We start from the raw sequence: 25145 nt of genomic DNA on the forward strand, positions 1-25145 counted from the left end.
CTAGATCCTAGGTGTATTTTGGTCTGCTTGTTGAAAGATGCTTGATAGAATAGAGAAAAAAAGGAAGGAAAAGAAAAAATAAGATAAAAGTAAGAAAAAATTTACAAATTAAAAAAATTATATAATGAAATAAAGAAAATGAAATGGAATTTAAAAAATTTTTAAATAAAAATAAAGTAAAAAATAAAAATAAAATTTTCCCTTCATGTATATAAGAGAAAGAAAGAAAAAAAGAAAATAATTTAAGCAAAAACAGAAGCAAAGAAAACGAACAAATAACTGAACCAGCAAACTAATGAAACCCAAGTAAAGTTACACCCAGTTTTGCCTAGAACTGAAACTATGAAGCCCTCTATATTCCATACACTAAGCAGGTGAAGTGACTTGTGTTGGTCTTGTGGGGAGTGTGCTTAGAGGGCGCAGTTGAGAGGGGCTTGGTGTAATGGCTCCATTCTCCCCTAGGTGGCGCTGCTTAGCTTACCGGGGTGGATCAGTGTGGTGTGCATGAGTGTGCCTGCAGTAGAGGTGGAAATGGCTTCACCCTGCCCTCTAGTTTTGGAGCAGGAACTTCTCGCTCTCACCAACCGGTGCACCCCTCCTTCTCTCAGGCCTCCATCCATTCCCCACCTCTACTTTGTCCATGTCCAAGCTGTCCACCTTCCAGGCGACACCTCCCTCCAGAGTTTTATTTCAGATGGGAAAGTGTTTCAAAACCCCACACTTCAGAGACCCCTGTGGCTTGGACATGAGCCAACTCTTTGGGGGAGTGTATCACCGAGTAATGGCTGGGTTTGCCCCCAGAAAACTTTCATGTAATCACACAGTAGCAGAGTTTCAGAGATTATGGCAGATAACAGCACACAGCCAGTACCAGGCTTCACCACACTCTGCCGTCTTTGTCCCAATACCAGCAAATGTGGCTGTTCTCCAGGGTCTGCTGGACCTTTGCCTGTGGGGAGGCCGTGTGGCCTCTACCAAATGTACTCCAAGCAAGGGGACCACTTCTCTCCATGTGGCATGTGGACTCCTCAGACCACACTGGCTGCTCCTGGGGATTTGCCCTAGTTCCTCACCAGAGCACCACCAGGCACTGAGCTCCGAACCTTCAGACTCTGTGCTCCACTGTTTATAGAATCCAGGTGGTATTGAAACCCTCTCCTTTCTTCCCAGCATTGGTTTTGCAGACAGATTTCCTGTTCAGTCCCCTGTGAGTGTTTTCACTCTTTCTCTCTCTTTCTCTCCAGCTACTTTCAGGGAAGTGCTTTTCTTGTGCTATCCCTATGGGTGCACTCTCCCCTTTCTCTTTCTCTGTCCTCTCTCCGCAAAAACAGCTCCTTACCTTCCTCGGCTTTTGTCTCCCCCAGTTTACCTCTCCTCACCGCATACCTGCTGAGTTCTGTGGCTCAAGTTATGTATATTGTTGTGTTAATCCTCAGATCAATTTCCTAGGTGTTCAAAATGGTTTGGTGCTGATCTAGCTGCACTTCAGGGATAAGACAAGCTCAGGGTCTCCATGCTGCTCTGTCATCTTAACTCCTCTCCTTTGCCCAATAACCACTTTTAAAGTGCCCTTTAACCACTTTTATCCATATTGCATAGCAGTAGTTGTTATTCGTTGATGCATGTATTTTACTGTATGAATATACCATAATTTTTAAATTCATTCTACTAATGATGGACATTTTAATAGTTTCCATATTCGACTAGAACAAAAAGTTGCCATAATCATTCTCTACATGTCATTTAGTAGACATATAGATTCACTTCTCTAGGAGTATAAATGCTGATCATGGGGTACATTCAGCTTTATAAATAGTGCCAAACAATTTTCTGAAATTGTACCAGTTTAGATTCCCAACAGCAATGTACGAAAATTCCTGTATTCCATATCTTTGCCAACATTTGGCATTGTCTGTTTTTTAAGTTATTCTGCTGAACACATAATTTTATCTTGTGATTTTAATCTGAATTTTCCTGGTAAATCATAAACTGGAACACATTTTCCTCTATCTATAGGCTATTTGAATGTTCTCTTAAATGAAATATCTGTTTATATCTATTGTCCACTTTTCTGTTGGGTTGTCTGTCTTATTGATTTGTAGGAGTTTTCTATATAGTCAGATGAAAACCTTTGATGAACAAAGGTATTGTAAATAACTTTTCTCATACCTTGCTTGCCTTTTCACTCTCTTAATGGTGTTTTACGATGAACAGGAGTTCTTAATTTTAATGTCTACTTCTGAATTTTTTTTATCATATCATTGGTATTTTTTGCATTTTGCTTAAGAAATCTTTGCCTACTCCCAAGTCATGAGAATATTCTCCAATGTATTTTTCTAAAATGATTTATTGTTTTATCACTCACATTTAGATATAAAATACATGTAGAATTTATTTTTGTGTGTCAGGTAAGGTAGGACTCAAAATACATGTTTTCCATTTGGCATCGTTATTGAGAACACCTGTTTTCAATACAGGACTTTCAATTGGACTATTCTGTTCTACTGGCTTGTCCATCCTTGTGCCATTATCATGCCATCCTAATTTTTGTAATTGTCTTACAAATCTTGATATTTGCTGTTATAAATCCTTCCACTTTGTTCTTCAAGATTTCCTTGGCTTTTCTGGATCTTCTGCATTTCCACATACATTTTAGAATCAACTTGTCAATTTATACACATACAGACATATACAGAGAGCCCTGCAGAAATTTTGATTAGAATCACATTGAATTTAGAGGTCAATTGAGGGACAACTACTATCTTAACAATATGTATTAAAGCTTGTAATTCATGAGTAAGGTGTGTATATTCATTTATTTGAACATCGTTAATTTCTTTTGGCAAAGCTTAATAGTTTCAGTATAGAGGTTTTGCTCATTTTTGGTTAGATTTATTTCTAGATAGTTAATGTTTCTGATGCTATTAAAACGGTATTTAAAAGTTTTTATTTTCTAATTATTTGTTGCTAATATATATAGAAATATACTTTTTTTTTGAGAGAGAGAGCAAGCGTGTGCATGTGTGCAGGTGGGGGAGGGGCAGAGAGAGAGGGAGAGAGACAATCTTAAGCAGGCTCTATGCCCTGCATGAAGCCCGACACGGGGCTTGATCTCATGACTGTGAAATCATGACCTGAGCCAAAATCCAGAGTTGGACACTTAACCACCTGGGCCACCCAGGAACCCCTTTGTTTTCTTTCTTAAAGCCTTTACTTTGAGACATGATGGAAAAATCTCACAGGTACACATAGAAAAGTAAGACATGATCACAGTGAAAAGTGAAGACAATCTAACCAGAAACCTTTAATGCTTGTCAGTGAATGTTGAATCTAAAGTTCTGAGTGTGACATGTTATGGGACTGAAAGGAATGGTAATTAGCTTTCCTCTCCTTCTTCTTTACCTTCTCCTTCAAAAAAATCCACACCAACCAGGGCACCTGGATGGTTCAGATTATTAAACATCTGACTCTTGATCTCAGCTCAAGTCTTGATCTCAAGGTCGTGAATTCAAGCCCTATATTGGGCTCTGTGCTAGGCATGAAGCTTACTTAGAAAAAAAAAAGAAGAGTCCACACCAACTTTCTCATAATCTTTCTCAAGAGCACACCCATGTCTTCATGGGCCTCAGAAAACTCTCCTTCCTCCAAACCCTCACCCACATATCAGTAAACAAGGCATTCTTGACATTAGGTCAAACTTGTGGTTCAGGTGAGCCCAGGTTTTAGCAATGGCTGTGGTGTTCAGCATGCATAAAGGTCACTGTACTTTGGCCAGGTCTCCACCAGGTACCATAGTGGGAGGCTGGTAATGAATACCAACTTTGAAGCCAGTGGAGCACCAATCCATAAGCTGGATGCTACACTTAGTCTTGATGGTGGCAATGGCAGCATTGACATCTTGGGCAATCATAGGCAGCAAGCCATATATTTGCCATGGGGAGGGTCACATTTCACCATCTGGTTGGCTGGCTCAGAGCATGCCTTGGTGATCTCTGCTACAGAAAGCTGTTCATGGTAGGATATCTCAGCAGAGATGACAGGGGCATATGTGGCCAGAGGGAAGTGGGTACAGAGATAAGGCACCAGGTTGGTCTGGAATTCTGTTAGATTAGCACTCAGGGCTCCATCAAATCTGAGGGAAGCAGTGATGGAAGACCAATCTGGCTAATAAGGTGGTTAAGGTTAGTGTAGGTTGGGTGACAGATGTCATAGATGTCCTTGATGTCTACCATGAATGCACAGTCAGAATGCTCCAGGGTGGTACGGGTAGTAAGGATACAGTTGTAGGGCTCAACTGCATCTGTGGGAACCTCGGGGGACTGGGTAAATGGAGAACTCCAGCTTAGAATTCTTGTCATAATCGACAGAGAGACATTCCATCAGTATGGAGGTGAACCCAGACAAGTACCACCTCCAAAGCTGTGGAAAACCAAGAAGCCTTGAAGACCTGTGCACTGGCCAGCCAGTTTCTGAATTTGGTTCAAGGCAAGGCCAATGATCTGTTTGCCAGTGGTGTAGTGACCTCAGGCAGTTATTGGCAGCATCTTCCTTGCCTGTGATGAGTTGTTCAGGGTGGAAGAGCTGGCAGTAGGTGCCAGTGTGAACTTCATCAATGACTGTGGGTTCCAGTCTACATACATCATCCTGGGCACATGCTTGCCAGCACCTGTCTCACTGAAGAAGGTGATGAAGGAGTCATCTTCTCCCCCAATGGTCTTGTCACTTGGCATCTGGCCATCGGGCTGAATGCCATGTTTCAGGCGATAGAGCTCCCAGCAGGCATTGCCAATCTGAACACCAGTCTGGTCAATGTGGATGGAGATGCACTCATGCATGGTGGCTATCAGTAAAAGGTGCTGGCAACAGGAGCAGACAATGGGTCCCAGTTACCATCCCCAATAAGCTAAGAATCAAGATAAGTAAAACACTCATAATTGTTTTTTGTGTGTGTTGTGTATTGACTTTGTATGTAGAAACCTTGCTAAATTTATATCGATTGCCTTATTCAATTATGTCATCTGCAAAAAAAGAGATATTTCCACTTTATTCTTTACAATCTTTATAACTTTATTTGCCTTATTGCACTAGCTAAAACCATGGATTTTTTTAGGAAAATAATCTGTTTCTAACACATGTTAGAAATTAAAACATATTAATGCAAGGACTCTGTGTTGGTTACTACTGATCTCCTAGTGGTTAGAACAGTGTCAGAAACATACTAAGAACTCAAATACTTGATAAATGAATAAATGTGTTTAAAAATATTATGGGCATTGGAATCAGAGATACCAGTTTCAAATTCTACCTCTAACATTTCCTAGCCCTGTGATTTAGAACAAATTACTCAATTTAGACTCAGTTTCTACTTCTGTGAAATGGAAACAATAATTATACTTTGCAGGATAGTCACAATGAAAAAATTATGTACATATATGAAATTATATATACTAAAAAATCTATACTTATTATTATTATTGGATGAGCTCACACAGAGAGAATGTCTAGAGTGAGAAGAGGACCAAGAAAGGAATCTTATGCAACATTTTTAAGGTGGAAAAGGAACACTTATACAGGAGTCTGAAAGTCTGAGAGTGGGAGAAAAATAGGATAGGTTAAAATTGCAGGAGCCATAAGAAGAGTTTCAAGAAGGATGTATTACTAAATATTGTTTTGTTTTGTTTTGTTTTTAATTTAAGTAGGCTTCATGCCCAGCATGGAGACCAATGTGGGGCTTGAACTAATGACGCTGAGATCAAGACCTGAGCTGAGATCAACAGGACGCGCGGTGAGCCCAGCGTCCTCCTATGCTGCCATCCTCCCTCTATCCTAGACCTGAGCTGAGATCAAGAGTTGGACTCTTAACTGATTGAGCCACCCAGGTGCCCCCAAAAGGATGTATTATTAAAGACCCTTTCAATTTCAAGCAATAGAAATCCATCTTACATAAATTAAAAATGGAATGTATTAGCTTCTATAGCTGGAAAATCCAGGAATATGACTATTCTCAGGCATAGCTGAAATCCACTTCTAATTTCTAATTTGCTCTACTGAATTAATTTTTAGGCAGGTTGTCCTCACATGTTGTTAAAAATGATCAACAGCAGCTTTAGATTTGCATAATCTTTATAATCATTGACTTAAAAAATCTGCCATTAAAATTCCAGTATTAAAAATCTGGGAAAAGTTTTACTTGGTATAAATTATATGCCTATTTCTGAACCATCCACAGCATTGAAGGGGTAGTAAGTATTCTGATTGATCAGGTTTGGATTACCACCTATCCCTGGAAATAAAGGGGTGGAGTCAGCCCCATCTAAGCCAAAGGGATTAAGAAGGACAGGATGATAGTTTCCCAAAGAGACATTGGACAGACAAAAAAAATTATCACTGTAGAGGAAGTGGTAAACAGTGTCAAATATTGCAGAAAAATCAAATGATATAAGAAGTAGAAAATATACTGGGGTGCCTGGGTGGCTCAGTTGGTTGAGCGACCAACTCTTGATTTAGGCTCAGGTCATGCTCTCGCAGTTGGGGAGTTCGAGCCCTCCGTCGGGCTCTGCACTGACATTGCAGAGCCTGCTTGGGATTCTCTCCCTCCTCTCTTTCTGCTGCTTCACCCCTGCTCTCTCTTTCTCTCTCTCTCAAGACAGATAAACATTTAAAGAAAAGAAGTAGAAAGTATACATTGGATTTAGCATCCAGTTGTTCTTCACTGACCTTAGGGCAATTTCTGTGATAAGAATGGAACCAGGACTTCAGTGGGTTGAGGAGGGACTTGGGGGTGAAGTGTAGACTAAACAAGTGGACAATTATTTCAAGGAATCGGACTGTGAAGAGAAGGATTTTCTTTAAAGGTGGGATAGTCTTGACTATATAGAGAGAGTGAAAGAAAGGAGCCAATGTAGAAAGGAAAACAGAAGCTACAGACGGGAGATTAGATAATGGTCCTTAGGGTCTGAGGAGATATGAGAGATTGAGATCAAGAATATATAGTAAATTTGGATGAGGTGTTTCCTACACTATATTGAGGACATTCCCTCTAATAGCCTCTATTTTTTTGTGGAATAAAATAAATATTGCTAAAACCAACAAATGGTGGGATCATAGGTTTGTGCATGATAAAAGTTTGAAATAATTTTTGTGGAAGTGGAAAGGAGCAGAAAACAAACACCTAAATGGATTTCCAAGTAATACAGAATGTCCATCTGAGATGGAAGACTATATCTTTATTGGTGTCAGGACATAGAATTGTATGACTTTTTCCTAGCATTAACTGGCTAGCTGGGCTCTGGGTTCCCAGGACCTAGCTAGCTCAGGCTCTGAACAATAAGCTATCAGATGGTTTGTTTGGTTTTTGTTTTGTTTTGTTTTGTTTTGTTTTGTTTTGTTTTGTTTTGTTTATGGATGCCGAGGTGACTGGAATGAAAAAGTTAATGGGAATCTTAAGTTTTTTTCTGACATGGTCATGGAGATGAAGTTATTTCAGGCCTTTTCAAACATTATCCACTAGTCAGTTTGCTTCTGTGTGCTGGAAAAGAATATTAGTGCCCAGCTGAACCACAATAGGATCAGGGCCATTTATTGTTAAAGTCTTTTGTTTTTGATGCAGGAGAAAAGAAGAAATAAATATGAAAATTATTTTTATACTCATTATTTTTAAGATAATCAGAAAGTAGTTACTGATTCATGCCTCAACCATTAATAACTCTCAATAAATATTAGTAGTGCAATAAAAGGCAAGAGACCAGAACCTCCATAACATAGAGCAGTGTTTTTTTAATCTTAATATTAAATATTTAAGACCTATAAGTATAATGATATAATAAATAGCCATATATCTGCTCTTAGCTTAAGAAAAAAATTACCTAAAAAAAGAAAAAGAAAAAAATTACCTAAATATTAAAGCCTCCCATATCCCCCTACTTTGATAGAAACTCTATTCTGAATTTCATGTTTATCATTTCTCTGCAATTGTTTATATTGTATCTAAACAATATAATATTGTTCTTCTTGTTTTTAAACCTTATAAAAATTATTTCATACCATGTGTTTTCTGCAACCTTTTAATACTTAATATTATGTTTGTAAATTCATCTGGAAATTCATCATTCAGTGCAGCTCTAGTTCATTGATTTTTTTAAAGTTTTTATTTTAATTCCAGTTAGTTAACATACAGTGTTACATTAGTTTTAGGTGTACAATATAGTGATTCAACTATTCCATACATCACCTGGTGCTCATCATGGCAAGTGCACTCCTTAATCTCCATCACCTGTTTAACCCCATCATCCCACCCTTTCCTCATCTGTTTTGTTTCTTAAATTCCTCATGATGAAATCATATGTATTTATCTTTCTCTGGCTTCTGTCACTAATAAGTGAAATACAGTATTCACTTATTATATCCCCTTATATTAATAAGTATTATAATAATACACTCTAGTTCCATCCATGTTGTTGCAAATGGAAAGATTTCATTATTTTTTACCACTGAAGAATATTTCGTTGTATACTGATAACACATCTTCTTTATCCATTCATCTGTCGACGGACACTTAGGCTGCTTCCATAGTTTGGGTGCTGTAAATAATGATGCACACATTCATGTATCCCTTTGAATCATTGTTTTTTTATTCAGGGTAAATACCCAGCACTGCTATTGCTAAATCATAGGGTAATTCTTCTTTAACTTTTTGAGGAACCTCCATGCTGCTTTCTACAGTGGTTGCACCAGTTTGCATTCCCACCAACAGTGCACACAGGTTCCCTTTTCTCCATATCCTCGCCAATACATGTTGTTTTCTGTGTTGTTAATTTTAGCCATTCTGACAGGTGTGAGGTGGTATCTTATTGTAGTTTTAATTTGCATTTCCCTGATGATGAGTGATGTTGAGCATCTTTTCACGTGTCTGTTGGCCATCTGGATGTCTTCTTTGGAGAGATGTCTGTTCATGTCTTCTGACCATTTTTTAATTGGATTATTTAGTTTTGGGGTGTTGAGTTTTATAAGTTCTTCTTATATTTTGGATATGAACCCTTTATTGGGTATGTCATTTGCAAATATCTTCTCCCATTCCATAGGTTGCCTTTTAGTTTTATGGATAATTTCCTTCACAATGCAGAAGTTTTTTTTTGTTTTGTTTTGTTTTGTTTTGTTTTTATAGTCCTAATAGTTTATTTTTGCTTTTGTTTCCTTTGCCTCAGCGCATCTATCTAGAAAAAAGTCGCTATAGCCAATGTCAGAGAAAATACTGCCTGTGCTCTCTTCTAGGATTTCTATGGTTTCTGGTCCCACATTTAGGTCTTTAATCCATTTTGAGTTTATTTTTGTGTATGGTGTAAAAACATGGTCCAGCTTCATTCTTTTGCATATTGGTGTCCAGTTTTCCCAACACCATTTGCTGGAGACTTTTTCCCATTGGATATTCTTTCCTGCTTTATTGGAGATTAATTTACCATTTAATTGTTTATTTCTGGATATTCTATTCTGTTCCATTGATCTATGTATCCATTTTTGTTTTGATTGCTACAATTTTGTAATATAACTTGAAGTCTAGAATTGTGATGCCTCTAGCTTTGCTTTTCTTTTTCAAGATTTCTTTGGCTATTTGGAGTCCTTTGTGGTTCCATACAAATTTTAGGATTGTTTGTTCCACTTCTGTGAAAAATGCTGTTGGTATTTTGGTAGTGATTGTATTGAATGTGTAGATTGCTTTGGGTAATATAGACATTTTAACAATATTTGTTCTTCCACTCCATGAGCATGGAATGTCTTTCTATTTCTTTGTATCATCTTCAATTTCTTTCATCAGCGTTTTAAAGTTTTCAGAGTACAGGTCTTACACCTCTTTGGTTAGGTTTATTCCTAGGTTTTTGTTGTTGTTGTTGTTGTTTGTTTGTTTTTTGATACACTTGTAATGAACTTCATTCATTTTTCACTGCTTCATAGTATTTCATTATATGACTATTGCAATGTATTTATTCATTCTCATTTTCGGTGGGGAGCTATCCACAAATATTTCAAATTCGTTTAATTAATTTATTTAAAATTTCCTCTAGCTTAATTGAGAATACTCTGAAGAATACTTTTAAATCCTACCTAGCTAGATAGTGTCCATCTTTCTTCCCAGGAAAAAAATAAGTAGTCTATAAAGAAACTCTTGAAAAGCCAACATTTCATCTGAAGAATGTCTTATGTCCAATAGTAAATAGTATTTATGAACCTCCTCCCAATTTTTGATTTGCTCTTTGGCTAATTCTTTTATCCAATATGGGGGAAGTGAGGAGGGTAGTATAATGCTCTCCCTAATCTCTCAGTTGGATTTGCAAACAAATTAACCACTTTTTTGAGTGTGAAGGGATGTTTACACTCTGGTTGGGTACAATGCTTACTAAGTGTGAAAGAGAGCAATTCTTTAAAGTCTACAGGTTCTGGGGCACCTGGGTGGCTCAGTCAGTTAAGGGTCCGACTTTGGCTCAGGTCATGATCTCATCGTTTGTGGGTTCAAGCCCCATGTCAGGTTCTGTGCTGACAGCAAACAGCGTGGAGCCTGGTTCAGATTCTGTATCTCTCTCCCTCTCAGCCCCTCCCCTGCTCACACTCTGTCTCTGTCAAAAATAAATAAATATTTAAACAAATTTTTAGGGATGCCTGGGCTACTCAGTTAAGCATCCAATTCTTGGTTTTGGCTCAGGTCATGATCTCACGGTTCATGAGTTTGAGCCCCACATCAGGCTTCAAGCTGACAGTGCGGAGCCTGCTTGCGATTCTCTCTCTCCTTCTCTCTCTGCCCCTCCCTCTCTCATTCTCTCTGTCTCTCTCTCTCAAAATAAATAAATAAATAAATAAATAAATAAATAAATAAATAAATAAATAAAATAATTGAAATAAAATTGAAGTAAATTGAAAAAATAATTTAAAAAAACTTTTAAAGCCTGCGGATTCTAATGTTACTCTCTTTGCTTTTTCTCTCTCGGACATAACCCAAAGAGGATCCTCTCCTGTTTTAAAGATACTGCTACAGATGTACAGCAACTTGATATCTACCCATCTGCCACGGCTCATTTGTACACTCACACATGAATTAGGACATTCTGCATCTTGCTGCAGACTGCTAGTGCTTCTCTAGTGTGTTTGGCTATTATAGGTTGCTAAGCAATAATCCTAGTGTTTGCACTGACATGTAGAATAGAAGATGTGTATTTGGTTACAACCCTAGTCAAACACTTCTCTCTTAGAGCCATAAAACCAAGAAAAGAGGAGGCACAGCAATAGCAGGGTTAATAAATCAGGATTCTAAGCAAGCCTAACTGCAGTTCCCTTTTGATTGAGCGACCTCTGAATTCAAGGTTCATAAATTACAGCCCCAGCTGCCCCAAGGGCAAATTAATTCTGAGGTTCAGTTGAATATAGTTTCAAACAGGTATAGGGTTTTTTAGCAGGTCTATGCGTGGACATTCCTAACCCTTTCACAGACTGACTGATTCGTTTATACATTCACTCTAATAAATATTTATAGATGTCTCACTTTGTGCCAGGAACTATGCTAAGCCCTGGAATTCTTTTTCAGGATTATCTTCCTAAACTCTTCATAGTATTAAGAGCCTTTCACATTCTTCCTCGACATGTATACCTTCAACCCTGTATTAATCTACCTTCTAACATGCAAAGACTTATTCAGGTACTTTGGGCATAAATGCTTTCAACTAAATAAGTAGGGACATAAAAGAATTCCTTGTTCATATTTTGAAAGGCCCAGCCTTCAAAGTGACTTTTACCATTTCCAGCACTTAGTTCATGGCCCCCTGCTGGGCATGGCCTCAGTACCACCCTATTTAAGGACATATATAGGAATGAATTATAATCCACATTATAAGCTTTAGCAGATTCTTTCTTCACAAGCGGGCTTATAACATTAGTAGGACTGTCAGCTGATTAAACTGGTGCAAATTGACCCAGCAGGGCTACTCAACTACATGTGTGATGTTCTCCTTAAATATAGGTCCTGTCTTAAACTCAGCTGGCTTGATTTTTTTTTCCACCTGGCTTGATTCTTAACATTTGTACATAAGGAAGAATGATTATAAAGAAACAAGGAGGAAAAGAACCACTATCAAATACTTTTGGAATTAGGATTCAATAACTATAGGAAAATGTATTTTCCTACAAAATTGTTAATCTTAGGGCTGTGAAATAAGAACAGAGTTGAGAAAATATATTTTCTTTCTTTTCTTTTACTATTTTATTTTTAAGTAACCTCTACACCCGACATGGTGCTTAAACTCATAACTGCAAGATCAAGAGTCACATGTTCCACTGACTGAGCCAGCCAGGTGCCCCGAGCAAACACATTTTCAAAAAAAGATTTCTCAAAATGCAAGTTAAGTTCATACCCTGAAATGTATGATGACTAGGGTAAAGAAATGAGGAATTTTCATGGTACATTTAAACACAATATTTTCTTTGCAAAGATACATACTTGAGTGCGTTCTGAGAGCTGCCTGACAAGATAACATCATTTTAATTTTGAAAATATATAACAAGAATAAAGACACTTCCTTTGATATATTGAAATTGCATTAACAGTTCCTCTTCCCACTTCTCACACGCACACACACACACACACACACACATTTACAAAGGGAGATTTAGAATATTAGGCTTAATAGTGCCTGGTCACCAAATAAATAAGTACATTGCCTTGCAACTGATATTGTAATAAGCAACTGCAATGTTTTCAGTATATAACACATACTGGGATGCACAGATTTAAACAAAACACACTTCCCTGTAGCACAAACTGAAAAGCTATAACAGAAATTGAAAATACAGGAACAAGAAATAACACAAACTCTTGATTGATACGTTTTCTAGAGAGGTAATAAATTACATGATGGAATGCATGCGTGAGTGTTGTATGTGCAAATTTGGCCACAAACTGATTAAAGTGAACATCTAATTAAATTTATAACAAATTACCAAGATCCCAATTCTGTTTGGCATATTTAAAATGAAAGAGTTCATTTAAAAACCTGGCTGAGGAGCACCTGGCTGGCTCAGTCAGAAGAGTATGTGACTCTTGATCATGGGGTTGTAAATTTGAGCCCCACCTTGAGTGTTAGAGATTACTAAAAATAAATAAATAAACTTTAAAAAAACATGGCTGAAATGATTAAGGTAAAGGCAAAGTATATGTATGCAGCAATGGTGATGGAGGGTGGGAGTGAGGAAGAAGTAAAATCAAGAAATTGGGGTGGGTGGAGAGGCAGGTGGAGAGGGACTTTCTGAGAAACTTTTTAAAAGTTAGTGAAGCTATGAAAATAGTACAAGTTTATAATAAAAACAGAGTAAGTGTTGGAAAATTTGGTTCTTAATGTGTATGTATTATAATGTGTGTTGATAAGAAGAAATAGTAAATAACTGCTTTTAATTGGTTTAAGAGACAGAAAACCCTTTGGAGAAAAGTAAGTACCTAAAAGCAGTAAGTAGCACCCATATAACAATTTATACTTTAGAAAATGCTTTAAATAATTATTATGGTAACTTGGCCTAGCATTGCCTAGCACATACTTAACACTTAATACTTGAAACTGAACAGAAGCACATTTCAATTAATTAAAATTGTTAAATTTCAAATATTGTAAAGAATTTTTTTGGTACAGGATTTCACTAAGTATCTAAAGTTTGAAGAACTGCAATGAAAGTGATGACTGTCTTTCCCACTTGTGTTTTGTCTTTGATCTGATACACTTCCAAGATGCATAATTACGTGGGATATGGGTTAAGGATGGGGCTAGAAATCAAACACAATAAATGTGTGGTCAAGTACAGAGGTAAAAAGGAGAAACAAACGAACAAACAAACAAAAAACAATAAGCAGGCCAAATCATTTGCGTTCTTCATTTAATGTTTTCATTAATGGGTTGCCTGCTATGTATCAGTCAGATCTCAGCTAAATTTTCTCTTTAAGCACAGGATGAATAGTCATAAAGTTGCTTCAAAAATATTAATAGATGATGAAGGGAATACATTTTAAACTATTTCCCAAATTGTGTTTAAAATACCCCTGAGACTATATTTTTTAAGGCAAAATCTTAAGGAATGCATCCCCAGTGAAAACACAATTGTTTTAAATTCCATTGTGTAGGGGAAAGGCTAGTTCTATACCTTGGGATTTGATTTCATCTGTTGCTGTTTCTGGCACATTGCTGCTGTTGTCTAATGCAGAGCTGCTTGGTACGCTCTGTGAACTCTGAAAAGAGAAAAGAAATCCCAATTGTAAAATGAGTTACTTTTCTTCAAAGTTGCATCAACCCTCCCAATTAAAGAATGCAGATAAATGACTTACAGGAGTTACCAGACATATGTTTGATTTTTCTAGGATTTAATGCTGTGCATTAGAAGCAAAGACTGCTTACTGCATTGATAAGATAAAATACATTGGTTCAACATGTCATCCCATCTTTCTATGGCTAACAAAGTGATATGCAAAGAATATTATTTCAGATGTACATTAATCTTCAAATTATACAATACTTTCTGGAAACAATATTTGAGACCACTGCAAGATGAAAGTGGACTTTTGAAAATGCTACTGTTTTCTTCTACTATTAGAATCATCTTCTATGTTTGTGGTAGAAAGAAAAATATTTCATCTTAATTGAAATTAAAGGTTAGTTTCATGAATAAATGGTGGAAAAATCATTTTTTGTACTCATGTTGATGTAATGTTAAAAGAACGATAACAATATTTTTAAGACTCATATTATTGAACTTAATGGTGAATCCATATAACTATTTTCTTTTTTTTTAAGATTTTTTAAAGTTTATTTATTTTTGAAAGAGAGAGAGAGAGAGAGAGAGAGAGAGAGAGAGAGAGATTGGGGAAGGGGCAGAGAAGAGAGAGAGAATCCCAAGCAGAATCTGCAGTCAGCGCAGTCAGATGCAGGGCTCCAACTCATGAACCATGAAATCATGACCTGAGCCGAAATCAAGAGTCAGAGGCTTAACCAACTGAGTCAGCCAGGAGCCCCATATAACTGTTTTCAATCGCATCCCTTTTTCTATAGAATATTCTTCCTCATTGAAGTCTTGTATTCAAATAAACACAAAGTTACTTAAATTATTAATATGGAAATTATATTTTCAGAATGAATAATGAAGTTATCCTAAAAACTGGTGGGTTTTGTACTTGGGGTAATGGTTCTGACCTTAGAATGCAACCTTTATTTATCTATAACTTGTAATAGCTTTTCAAAAATAATTTATCTGTCCACAGACACTTTCTGCAACTGTCTCAGATGAGTCAGCTTAATGGTTAACATGAATTTGCTCATTTCCATTTGGCATTTTATTTATCCTTTTGGACATCCACATCTTTTCCTTCCTTTTGTAAAAAAAATTTTTTTTGAGAGAGCAAGAGGATGAGTGGGGGAGTGGCAGAGGAAGAGGGCAAGAGAATCTTAAGGAGGCTCCACGCACAGTGCGGAGCCCGATGCAGAGCTCAGTCTCTCAACATGAGATCATGACCTGAGGTGAAATAGAGTCTGATGCTTAACTGACTGAGGCACCCAGGCACCCCTCTTTTCCTTTTTCATAAGAAAATTAATTTGACCAGTGTATTCTCCAGCATTAACATCTGATTATTTATGAAAACTCTACCTCAGTAGGGACTTTCACTTCAGTTGCTTCCTGTTTCCTTTCTTTCTCTTCTTTTCCATTTTCCTGAAATGGAAACAGTATTAGTAAGTGGGATCCAAAAGAAGCTAAAGATAAAACTAACATCTTATACTCTAGTATAGCAAACTTTTTATGTAAAAAAAATTACATAATGGGCAAACATCATACCAAATAAAATCACACAAAGTAGCCATATTAAAAATTCAAACAAGGGGCGTCTGGGTGGCTCAGTCGGTTAAGCGGCCGACTTTGGCTCAGGTCACGATCTCGCGGTCCGTGAGTTCAAGCCCCGCGTCGGGCTCTGTGCTGACAGCTCAGAGCCTGGAGCCTGTTTCGGATTCTGTGTCTCCCTCTCTCTGACCCTCCCCTGTTCATGCTCTGTCTCTCCCTGTCTCAAAAATAAATAAAACGTTAAAAAATTAAAAAAAATTCAAACAATAACAGACATGTTATAAAATGCCAACCAACTAGAAGGTTACTGTAACCCAACTATTATTTGAACCCCTTTTTCCAGTACTTTTGTCATGACCTGAGGCAGAATACTTTGACTAAAAAGAGAAGTAAGTAAATGATAAAATATGATCTTGCATCTCAATTTTCTCAAGAATGTTAAATCTCAAATCCTCTTATAATTAAATGGCTAGAAATCTATGTAAGCCAAGTACCTGAACAGGTTTGGATCCCTCTTGAGATGCTGGCTCACTCATCTGGACCACTAAAAGGTATCATCAAATATTAGGGAACACTATTATCAGACCAATATTAATAACAGAAAGAAAATATTAAACAACAAAAAGTACTGTGGGAGACCAAAGTCACTCCCAACCCCCACTGCATCCCACCATTCTATTGAATGGTACTAAGTTCTCAACTGCTAAACTTTTCAAACTGTACTACTGTTACTGCTGTTGTTACTGACCAAACCTAGATTAATGCTAGGCTAGTGCCCAGGGAGACAGGAAAGCTCAACCATAACAATCACCACCATTATCATTTTAAGAAAGAAACACACACACACACACACACACACACACACACACACACACCACACACACACACACCAGCAGCAGCAGCAGCAGCAGCAGCAGCAGCAGCAGCAGCAACAGTAATGCAAGTGAAGTTTTAAAAACATTATTATCATCATGGGGCACCTGGGTGGGTCAGTCGGTTAAGCGTCCCGACTTCGGCTCAGGTCACGATCTCACGGCTTGTGAGATCGAGCCCCATGTTCAGCTCTGTGCTGACATTCAGAGCCTGGAGGCTGTTTCAGATTCTGTATCTCCCTCTTTCTCTGTCCCTCACCTGCTCACATTCTGTCTTCCTCACTGTCAAAAAAAAAAATAAACACAAAAATTAAAAAAAATTTTTTAAATATATTATCATCCTTAATAATTTTTGAAATAACAAGATTAGGTGAAGTGAAACTCTGATGGCTACCCAATTCATCATGTATGAAAGGCATACAGATATTAGAATAATAATCTCACTACAAAGCATTTTTCTGAGTGGGGAGTTCTGAGAGAAATGTGATTTATCTTGCTTATTTATTCATATTAAGGAATTAAAGTGGATAATTATCTGATGCTTACTTCACTGCAAATGACTACAGTAATCAAAATTACTGCTGTGCCAAAAATCATTTAAGAATTTGTGTATATTTAGGCTAGGTGCTATGTAAAAAGTAAATTTTATATACACGGCCTTTGCCTCTAGGACAGTTACAATCCAGGGACTATTTAATTTAAAATGGTTTCTTTAAACTATGCTAGAGTATTTGCATGTCTTTTTATCAACACATGTTCCAGCAGAATAAACCAGAAGTACTGCCTTTGGAGACAACAGATTCCAGCACTTAAGAATAGCTGCCTCAAAGCCTTTTTGAAGCAGTTCATAAATAAGTAATATAAAATAGATTTCTTTGGTAGGTCCCAATTGTACATTCTCACAGCCTGCTTTCTTTGCTTATGGTGTCCATCTCCTGAAATTACTAGAAGCTCCCTTCCATTTCTTTTAAAATCAGGGTTTTTTTGATGCACCCAGATAAATTCAATGCAATAAACCTTTATTGGGTGACTTCTATATGCAAGCATTGGGGTTAAAAAAGATAAATGAGACCTGTGCTCAGGGAGACAGGAAAACTTCCTTTGAAGAGTTCCTAGTTTAGTGATGAAAAAAAGGATTTACAGGTGCAGTTCCATCTGCACAGTGCAAAAGCAGAGGTGTTAAGGAACACACAGGAGTAAGCAATTAATTTTCCCAGGGAGTTCAGGGAAGTTTTCATAGAAAGATTTCTAAACTGGATTTTAAAGGACTAGTAAGAAATTTTTGTGTAAAGGAGTGGGGAAGGGTATTTGAGGCAGAAGGAACAATACACACTAGGGTATAAAAGTTCAGGAAGTGAAGCATTCATGTACAGAGCTTAGTTATATAAAAGAAAATAGCAGAAGATGAGGCTAAAGAGGTAACTTTTCAGGGCACGTGGATGGCTCAGTCGGTTAAGCATTTCACTTCAGCTCAGGTCAAGATCTCATGGTGCATGAGTTCGAGCCCTGCTTTGAGCTCTGTGCTGACAGCTCAGAGCCTGGAGCCTGCTTCAGATTCTGTGTCTCCCTCTTTCTCTGCCCCTCCTCCACTCACACTCTGTCTCTCAAAAATGAATAAATGTTTTTAAAAATTTGTTAAGGTAACTTTTCAGTCTATAATGTTTATTCATGTGAAATCAAGGAGGATGGACTTTATTCTGTGCTTTTTAAGCACAGGACAGATGTGATCAAATTGGTGTTTTTAAAAAGTTAACTCTGCCAGCAATGACTAGAATTATGAAGGATGGGAGGAGGGTGCGCAGAATAAAGGTAAATTTTGCACCCGTAAATGTTGCACGTTTCAATGCCCCTCACTCTAATCTACTTTCTGCTAGACATTGCCAATACCCTAACTACATCCCTTCAGCTTCACTTTTCAGTACATATGAATGGTCTCTGACTGCAAGCACCTGCAATTCTGTCTGAGGGCTTGTGCCAGTCCAAATGTGGGATGGCAAGAAGTGCCTGAGAGTTGATATCTTCTAGGAGAAGCCCTCAGCCAGTGATGAATAGGAAGCTGCATAGAGTCCCATGGGTGGAACATATCTGTCTCCCAGAGTTCCCCAATGGGATAAAGCCTTAGTTGCCTCAGTGAAACCTGCCTAATAGTACAGGCTTCCCTCACTTTCCTGTATTACTTCCCTACTCCCTTGCCATTGTTTCCTGGAACCACCTCCCAAATGAACTTACATTTAACTCCTTGGATCAAGGTCTGTTCTGAAGGAACCTAAACTAAAACAGATATGATCATCAGGATTGGGGGCAAAGTTGGATCTAAAGAGAAAAAGAGAAATAGTTAAGGTTCACTGAGTGTTTTTTCATATTTATAAGGCTGAATGGATCATGATGCCATTAAATGAAATATCGAAAGGAGAGGAAAACAGGTTAGAGGAATGATAAGAGTTTGAGTTTGTAGGTGTTAACACATTTAAGATACCTGCTCAATAGTCTGATAGAAGTTTGCAGGCAGTAAGAATCTTCATGCCACTGAAATATATTGTGACTGAAATATATTGTAGGACGTTATGCAGAATCAAGTCCATTGGATAATGATAGAAGCACTGTCCAGTCTGAAGTATTAATTTGCATTTTAGTTACCCACAGTGCACAGCATTATTCACACCTCACACACCCCACTCATGAGATTCCAGAGTCATCCTACTTAGATTGTCAGCTCTGAGGCTGGGTTTTTGTGAATCTGGTAAGGGCCTTTCACATGCACTCCCAATAGATTTATAAATTGGTGAATTGCAGCATTTGACATCTTGATTGGCAAGACTGTCAGTCATAGATGAAAGGGTAGCTAGTTATCCTTGAGGAAGAGGTTTCTCAGTATAAGAAAGTAATCATACACAATTCTGATTTGTCAGACTAATAGAAGATAAGCAGTATCATATAGCTGGATTTCATGAATCTTAAATCCCTGGGTACTGACAGAAAGACGCATTTGCAGGAAGATGCTAGTGGAGCTCACCCAATACGAGTATCTTCTAGGAGATGAAAAAAAAAAAAAAAAAGCTAAGGATAAACCCTTGCTGATGAACACTTAAAGGTAAGGCTAAGAAAGAAAAGCTAGTGTAAGACAGATAACTGCTGAGAATGGCAGGAGACTCCTGCAGCTATTGACCTGCATGCTGCTGGCTTGACTCTCATTACCAGCCTCTACTGCTGGGCATATGCCATGGCAAGCTCCTGCAGTCCCACAGGTATATGCCAACAGCCAACATCTGAATAGCTGTTGATGGGTCTGAACTGAACCCTAACCCCTGTCATTGGTCTGAACAGCCCCTCTCACTTGCAGTTAACCCTGTGGTTGTACATCTGCAAGACGCCAGCCTCAACTCCCATCACTGGCCTCCCCTGACAAATGCATGCCTACAGCTGGCCCCAATGGTTACACATGTACACACTGACAACCAGGGCCCCTGCAGGTGCCTATGTGCCTGCAGTTGGCCCCAGCCTCTGCTGAAGGACCTAGCCTTCACCACTGCACATCTGCCTGCAACTGGCCCCTGCAGCCACCCCCCTCAACTAGCCCCATAGCTAGGAGGGTGCACACCACTGGCTATGGTCACCATCACTGTCTGGCATGTCCCTAGCCACTAGACTGGAGATGCCATTAAAGAATCCAACAGTCCTTGCAGACATTGTGGACTGCCTGTAGCTCCCACAAAGGATCATGTAACTGACGTTATGGACCACAGCTTTTGGAGCCAATGAGACACCATGCCACCTCCACCCATACCCATCTACACATGCTACATGCCCTCACACTTGGTATCCTGCAGTACTAGACCATGGGTCACAGCATGTGCCAAAATGCCCCCAACCATAGGTGATAGTCTTTCCTCACCAAACTCATTCCATAAAATCTGGAAGAGATAACTGCTTCTTCAAATGCACAAACACCTATGAAGGTGGCAGGGATCACAAAGAATCAGGGAAACATGAGACCACTAAAGGAATGTAGTAAACTTCTAGTAATGGACCCCAAAGAAGTAAAGATTCATAAACTACCTAACAAAGAATTCAAAATAATTGTATTAAAGATGCTCAGAGTGCTAACAGAGAACACAGATAAACAATTTGATGAAGTAAGAAAAACAATAGAAGAATGAAATGATAAATTCCACAAAGAGAAAATATAAAAAAGAACACCAGAAATTTCAGAGCTGGAGAATACAAGGACTGAAATGAAGAATTCAAAAAAGAGCTTCAATAGCAGATGAGACCAAGCAGAAGAAAGTTAGTAAATCTGAATACAGATTATTTTATTGAAGTATAGTTGACACACAATGTGACATTAGTTTCAAGTGTACAACATAGTAATTTGACAAGTCTGTACATTATGCTATGTTCACCACAGGTATAGCTATCATCTGTTACCATAAAATGCTATCACAATACCACTGACTATATTCTCTATGTTGTACCTTTAATTCCTGTGACTTATTCATTCCATAACCGGAAGCCTGTATTTCCCACTCCCTTCACCTATTTTGCCCATCCCTCAATATCCTCCCCCTGAAAACCATCTCTTTGTTCTCTATATTTATTAGTTGTTTCTGCTTCTTGTTTACTTGGGGTTTTTTGTTTGTTTGTTTTTTAGATTCCACGTATAAGTAAAATCATATGGTATCTGTCTTTCTCTGACTTCCTTCATTTAGTGTAATATCCTCCAGGTCCATCCATGTTGTCACATATGGCAAGACCTCATTCTTTTTTATGGCTGAAGGATATTCGTGTGTGTGTGTGTGTGTGTGTGTGTGTGTATGACATCTTTGTCCATTCATCTGTCAATGGGTGCTTGGGTTGCTTTCACACCTTGGCTTTTGTATATAATGCTGCAATAAACATAGGGGTGCATACTTCTCCTTGAATTAGTGTTTTCATTTTCTTTGTGTAAATACTCATTAGGAACACAGATCATTTGAAATGATCCACTCAGAGAAAAGCAAAGGGGAAAAAAATGAAGGGGAATGAAGAAATCCTATGGGATTGATGGGACGCCATTAAGAGAAACAACGTATGTATTATGAGAATCTAAGGATAGAGAGAAAGGGGCAGAAAGCTTATTTTAAAAAAATATGCCTGAGAACTTCCCAAATCTGGGGGCATATTTGCACATTCAAGTTCATGAAGTTGCAAACAAATTCAACCCAAAGAGATCTTCCCCAGGACACATTATAATAAAACTTTCAAAAATCAAAGACAAAGATAAATCTTGAAAGCAGCAATAAAAAGAAGTGTGCTACTTATAAAGGAACTCCATAAGACTATCAGTGGATTTCTTAGCAGAAGCCTTAAAGGCCAGGAGAGAGTGGGGTGATATACTTTAAGTAACCAAGAATACTCTATCTGGTAAAGTTTTCAGAAATGAAGGAGAGACAAAGTCTTTCCCAGTCAAACAAAAGCTGAGGTTAGTTCACCACCACTAGAACTGCCTTATAAGAAATGATGAAAGGAGTTCTTCAAGCAGGCATGAAGAGACACTAATTAGTAACATGGAAACATGAAAATATAAAACATATTGATAAATTTAATTATATAGTCAAATTCAGAATATTCCAATACTGTAATCTGGTAGTGTGTTAATCAGTTAATTCTAGTATAAAGGTTAAAGGACACAAGTATTATAAATAACTATGGCTACAATATTTGCTAATGGATATATAATATAAAAAGATGTAAATTGTGGCCTCAAAAACAAAATGGGAGGGGTGCCTGGGTGGCTCAGTCAGTTAAATGTCAGACTCTTGATTTTGGCTCAGGTCATGATCTCATGGTTCATGAAATCAAGCCCCACATCGGGCTCTGTGCTGACAGTGTGGAGCCTGCTTGGGATTCTCTCTCTCTGTCTCTCTCTGCCCCCCTGCCCAAATAAATAAATTTTTTTTAAATGGGAGGGTAAAAGGGTAGACTCTTTGTCTGTAACTGAAATTAAATTGTTATCTGCTTAAAATACACTGTTGTATCTATAAGATGTTTTACGTAAGCCCTATGGTAACCACAAAGCAAAAATCCACAGTAGATGCACAAAAGATAAAAAGAACGCAATCAAAGCATACCACTATGGAAAATCATCAGCTCACAAAGGAAGGTGGTAAGAGAGGAAGAAGGCAACAAAGAACTATGAAAACAGCCAGAAAACAATTAACAAGATGACATGATTAAGTTCTTCCCTATCGATAATTACTCTAAATTCATATGGATTAAAATTTCCATCAAAATGCAGAGTGGCTGGATGGATGAAAAACAAGACCCAACTATGTGCTGCCTAAACAAGAGACTCACATCAGCTTTAAGGACACACATAGGCTCAAAGTGAAGGGATAGAAAAAGATATCACATGCAAGTGAAACCAAAATAGAGGAGAGGTAGCTATATTTACATCAGACAAAATAGACTTTAAGCCAGAAGCTGCAACAAGAAACAAAGAAAGTCATTATAGAATGATAAAGGGGTCAATTCATCAAGAATTATGGGTTTCAGTGTTAACTGAATTCACATCCCAGCCAAGTTACTCATGTGAAAATTGGGGCACTGATTGGGAAGAAGGACCTCATTACAAATTTCCAAGATTTAGTGGAACTAGGAGACTAATAATCTCAAACCCCTGAGTCACTCTAGCCTCTCTTGCAAATGGAGGCAGTTTGTCCTCCTGTATTTGTGGAGACTAGCCTTCACTAAATTGAAAACCTTGTAAAAATCTCATCTGAGGCAACTGCCTTGGTAGGGACTCCCATTTTCCTGAAGATTCACCACAACCACCTCTTACTTCTAGTAGACTCATAACTACAGTCAGATGTTCAAATGCCCCAGCAGGGCAAATACAAAGTTTGACCAGGAGGAAATAGCTTTTACAGCAAAAGACTCTCAGGATTTGCATATATAGTGACAAAAATCCAGGGAATATGTGAGAGTATACTATAAGGGAGTTAAAACAAGGAGCACAGAATATAATGTTGAGTTGGTTAGAATTTATTAATATGGGTACACTTATCAGACATTAAGGATTTAATGTTCTAGCATCTACAGCTGTAAGTGATGCTAACCATTTATTTGGTAAACTCACTGAAACTTGGACTCCACAGTGGCCTGTGTTTTAAGTTGAGATACTGGAACATCCCTGGCATCGTGTAGGAAGAAATCCAAAGACTTAGGAAGACAGGAATGTTGGAGTATATTTATCACATTTTGGCTTGCACATCCACTCCCTCCAAGTATATCCTCTGAGAGGATTCTGGGAACATCCCCTTACCAACACACTGAAAATTATATTAGTGAGTGGGAGTATTTACATCCTTGAAAAGCTCTATAGTGGCTTTCTTCTGTAGGTTAGGCATGTGGGATGATCCATTTCCGAGTAGCAGAAGTTAAACATTAGTGTTTAATCACCAAAGACAAAGCAGGCACATTTACTATAAAGAGAAGTAGAAATATAGGGGCACCTGTGTGGCTCAGTCAGTTGGGCATCCGATTTCAGCTCAGGTCATGATCTGACAGTACATGAGTTCGAGTTCCGCATCGGGCTCTGTGTTAACAGCTCAGAGCCTGGAGCCTGCTTCAGATTCTGTGTCTCCCTCTCCCTGCCCCTCCCCTGCTCATGTTGTCTCTCTCTCTGTCTCTCTCTCTCTCTCTCTCTCTCTCTCTCAAAACTAAGTAAACATTTTTTAAAAGAGAGAAGTAGAAATATAGTGGTAATCAGATGCTTTTTTGACACTCACCGATCTTTGTGGCTAAATGATTATGATGGTTGTAGGAATAAAATAGATGACCAGCCTACTGAAATGTTGGTCACCAACATTTAGTATAAAAAATCCATATATGGTGGCCAAAAATATGACTTTAGTCACCACAGTAGAAAGTTCTGACCTCTTACCAGTTACCAGGCCCAAGCCCCATAACTGAAGGCAAGGTTGCATCCCCTTAAAGGAGGCTACTGTAGCACTGCCATTAGTATATACTGAAAATCTTCCTCCAAGTCTTCTTTACAAGGAGCTGTGGCCATCTCCTAAAATGACTGTGTGCCAGGGAAAAAGAAATATTCAGGTTTTTCAGGGATTTCTAAACATTGGCACTAAATTGATGTTAATTCCTGGGGACTCTAAATGCCACTGCAGCCCACCAGTTTAAGTGTGGGCTTTGTGGTGCACAGGTGAGAAACTGAGTCTCTCTCTCTCTTTATGGAACAGCTTAGGATCATTTAATTACAGTTCTCAGAACCCTTGTTTAGGGGCTTATGAGTATAGAGGTTGCTGCTAGTTCCTGGTTGCTAGAAATCTCCAGTCCTCTACAGTTAAGGGGACTTGTCCAAGTGGAGGTTAGTGCCTCATACTCCACAGCCAATGTTGTAGCTGACTCTGGGCTGGTGGGGGTTGTAGA

The 25145-nt window shown here is 38.2% G+C and overlaps 1 protein-coding gene and 1 long non-coding RNA gene across 18 annotated transcripts in view; one reads left to right on the forward strand and one right to left on the reverse strand.

The window, feature by feature from the left end:
• EFCAB5 (EF-hand calcium binding domain 5) overlaps positions 1–25145 on the reverse strand; it is a 187732-nt gene that overhangs the window by 145482 nt on the left and 17105 nt on the right. For 8 of the 17 annotated variants that reach the window (XM_078437554.2, XM_078437552.2, XM_078437562.2 and 5 more), the window contains exons 3-7: positions 18951–19034; positions 16981–17003; positions 16344–16393; positions 15661–15723; positions 14167–14251 (exon numbers count right to left, since the gene is read on the reverse strand). In XM_078437554.2, coding sequence (XP_078293680.1) covers positions 14167–14251; positions 15661–15723; positions 16344–16385 — 190 coding nt within the window. In that variant the 5' untranslated portion in view covers positions 16386–16393; positions 16981–17003; positions 18951–19034. The other 9 variants (XM_078437557.2, XM_078437556.2, XM_078437553.2 and 6 more) reach the window with 8 other exon arrangements.
• LOC145713135 (uncharacterized) lies at positions 4381–11833 on the forward strand. Its single transcript, XR_014136101.1, has 3 exons — positions 4381–4919; positions 5700–5785; positions 10990–11833. It is a non-coding gene; the product is annotated as an uncharacterized LOC145713135 (long non-coding RNA).

The sequence above is a fragment of the Panthera onca genome, chromosome E1 (assembly GCF_046562875.1).
Source record: "Panthera onca isolate mPanOnc1 chromosome E1, mPanOnc1 haplotype 2, whole genome shotgun sequence".
Lineage (NCBI taxonomy): Eukaryota > Metazoa > Chordata > Mammalia > Carnivora > Felidae > Panthera > Panthera onca.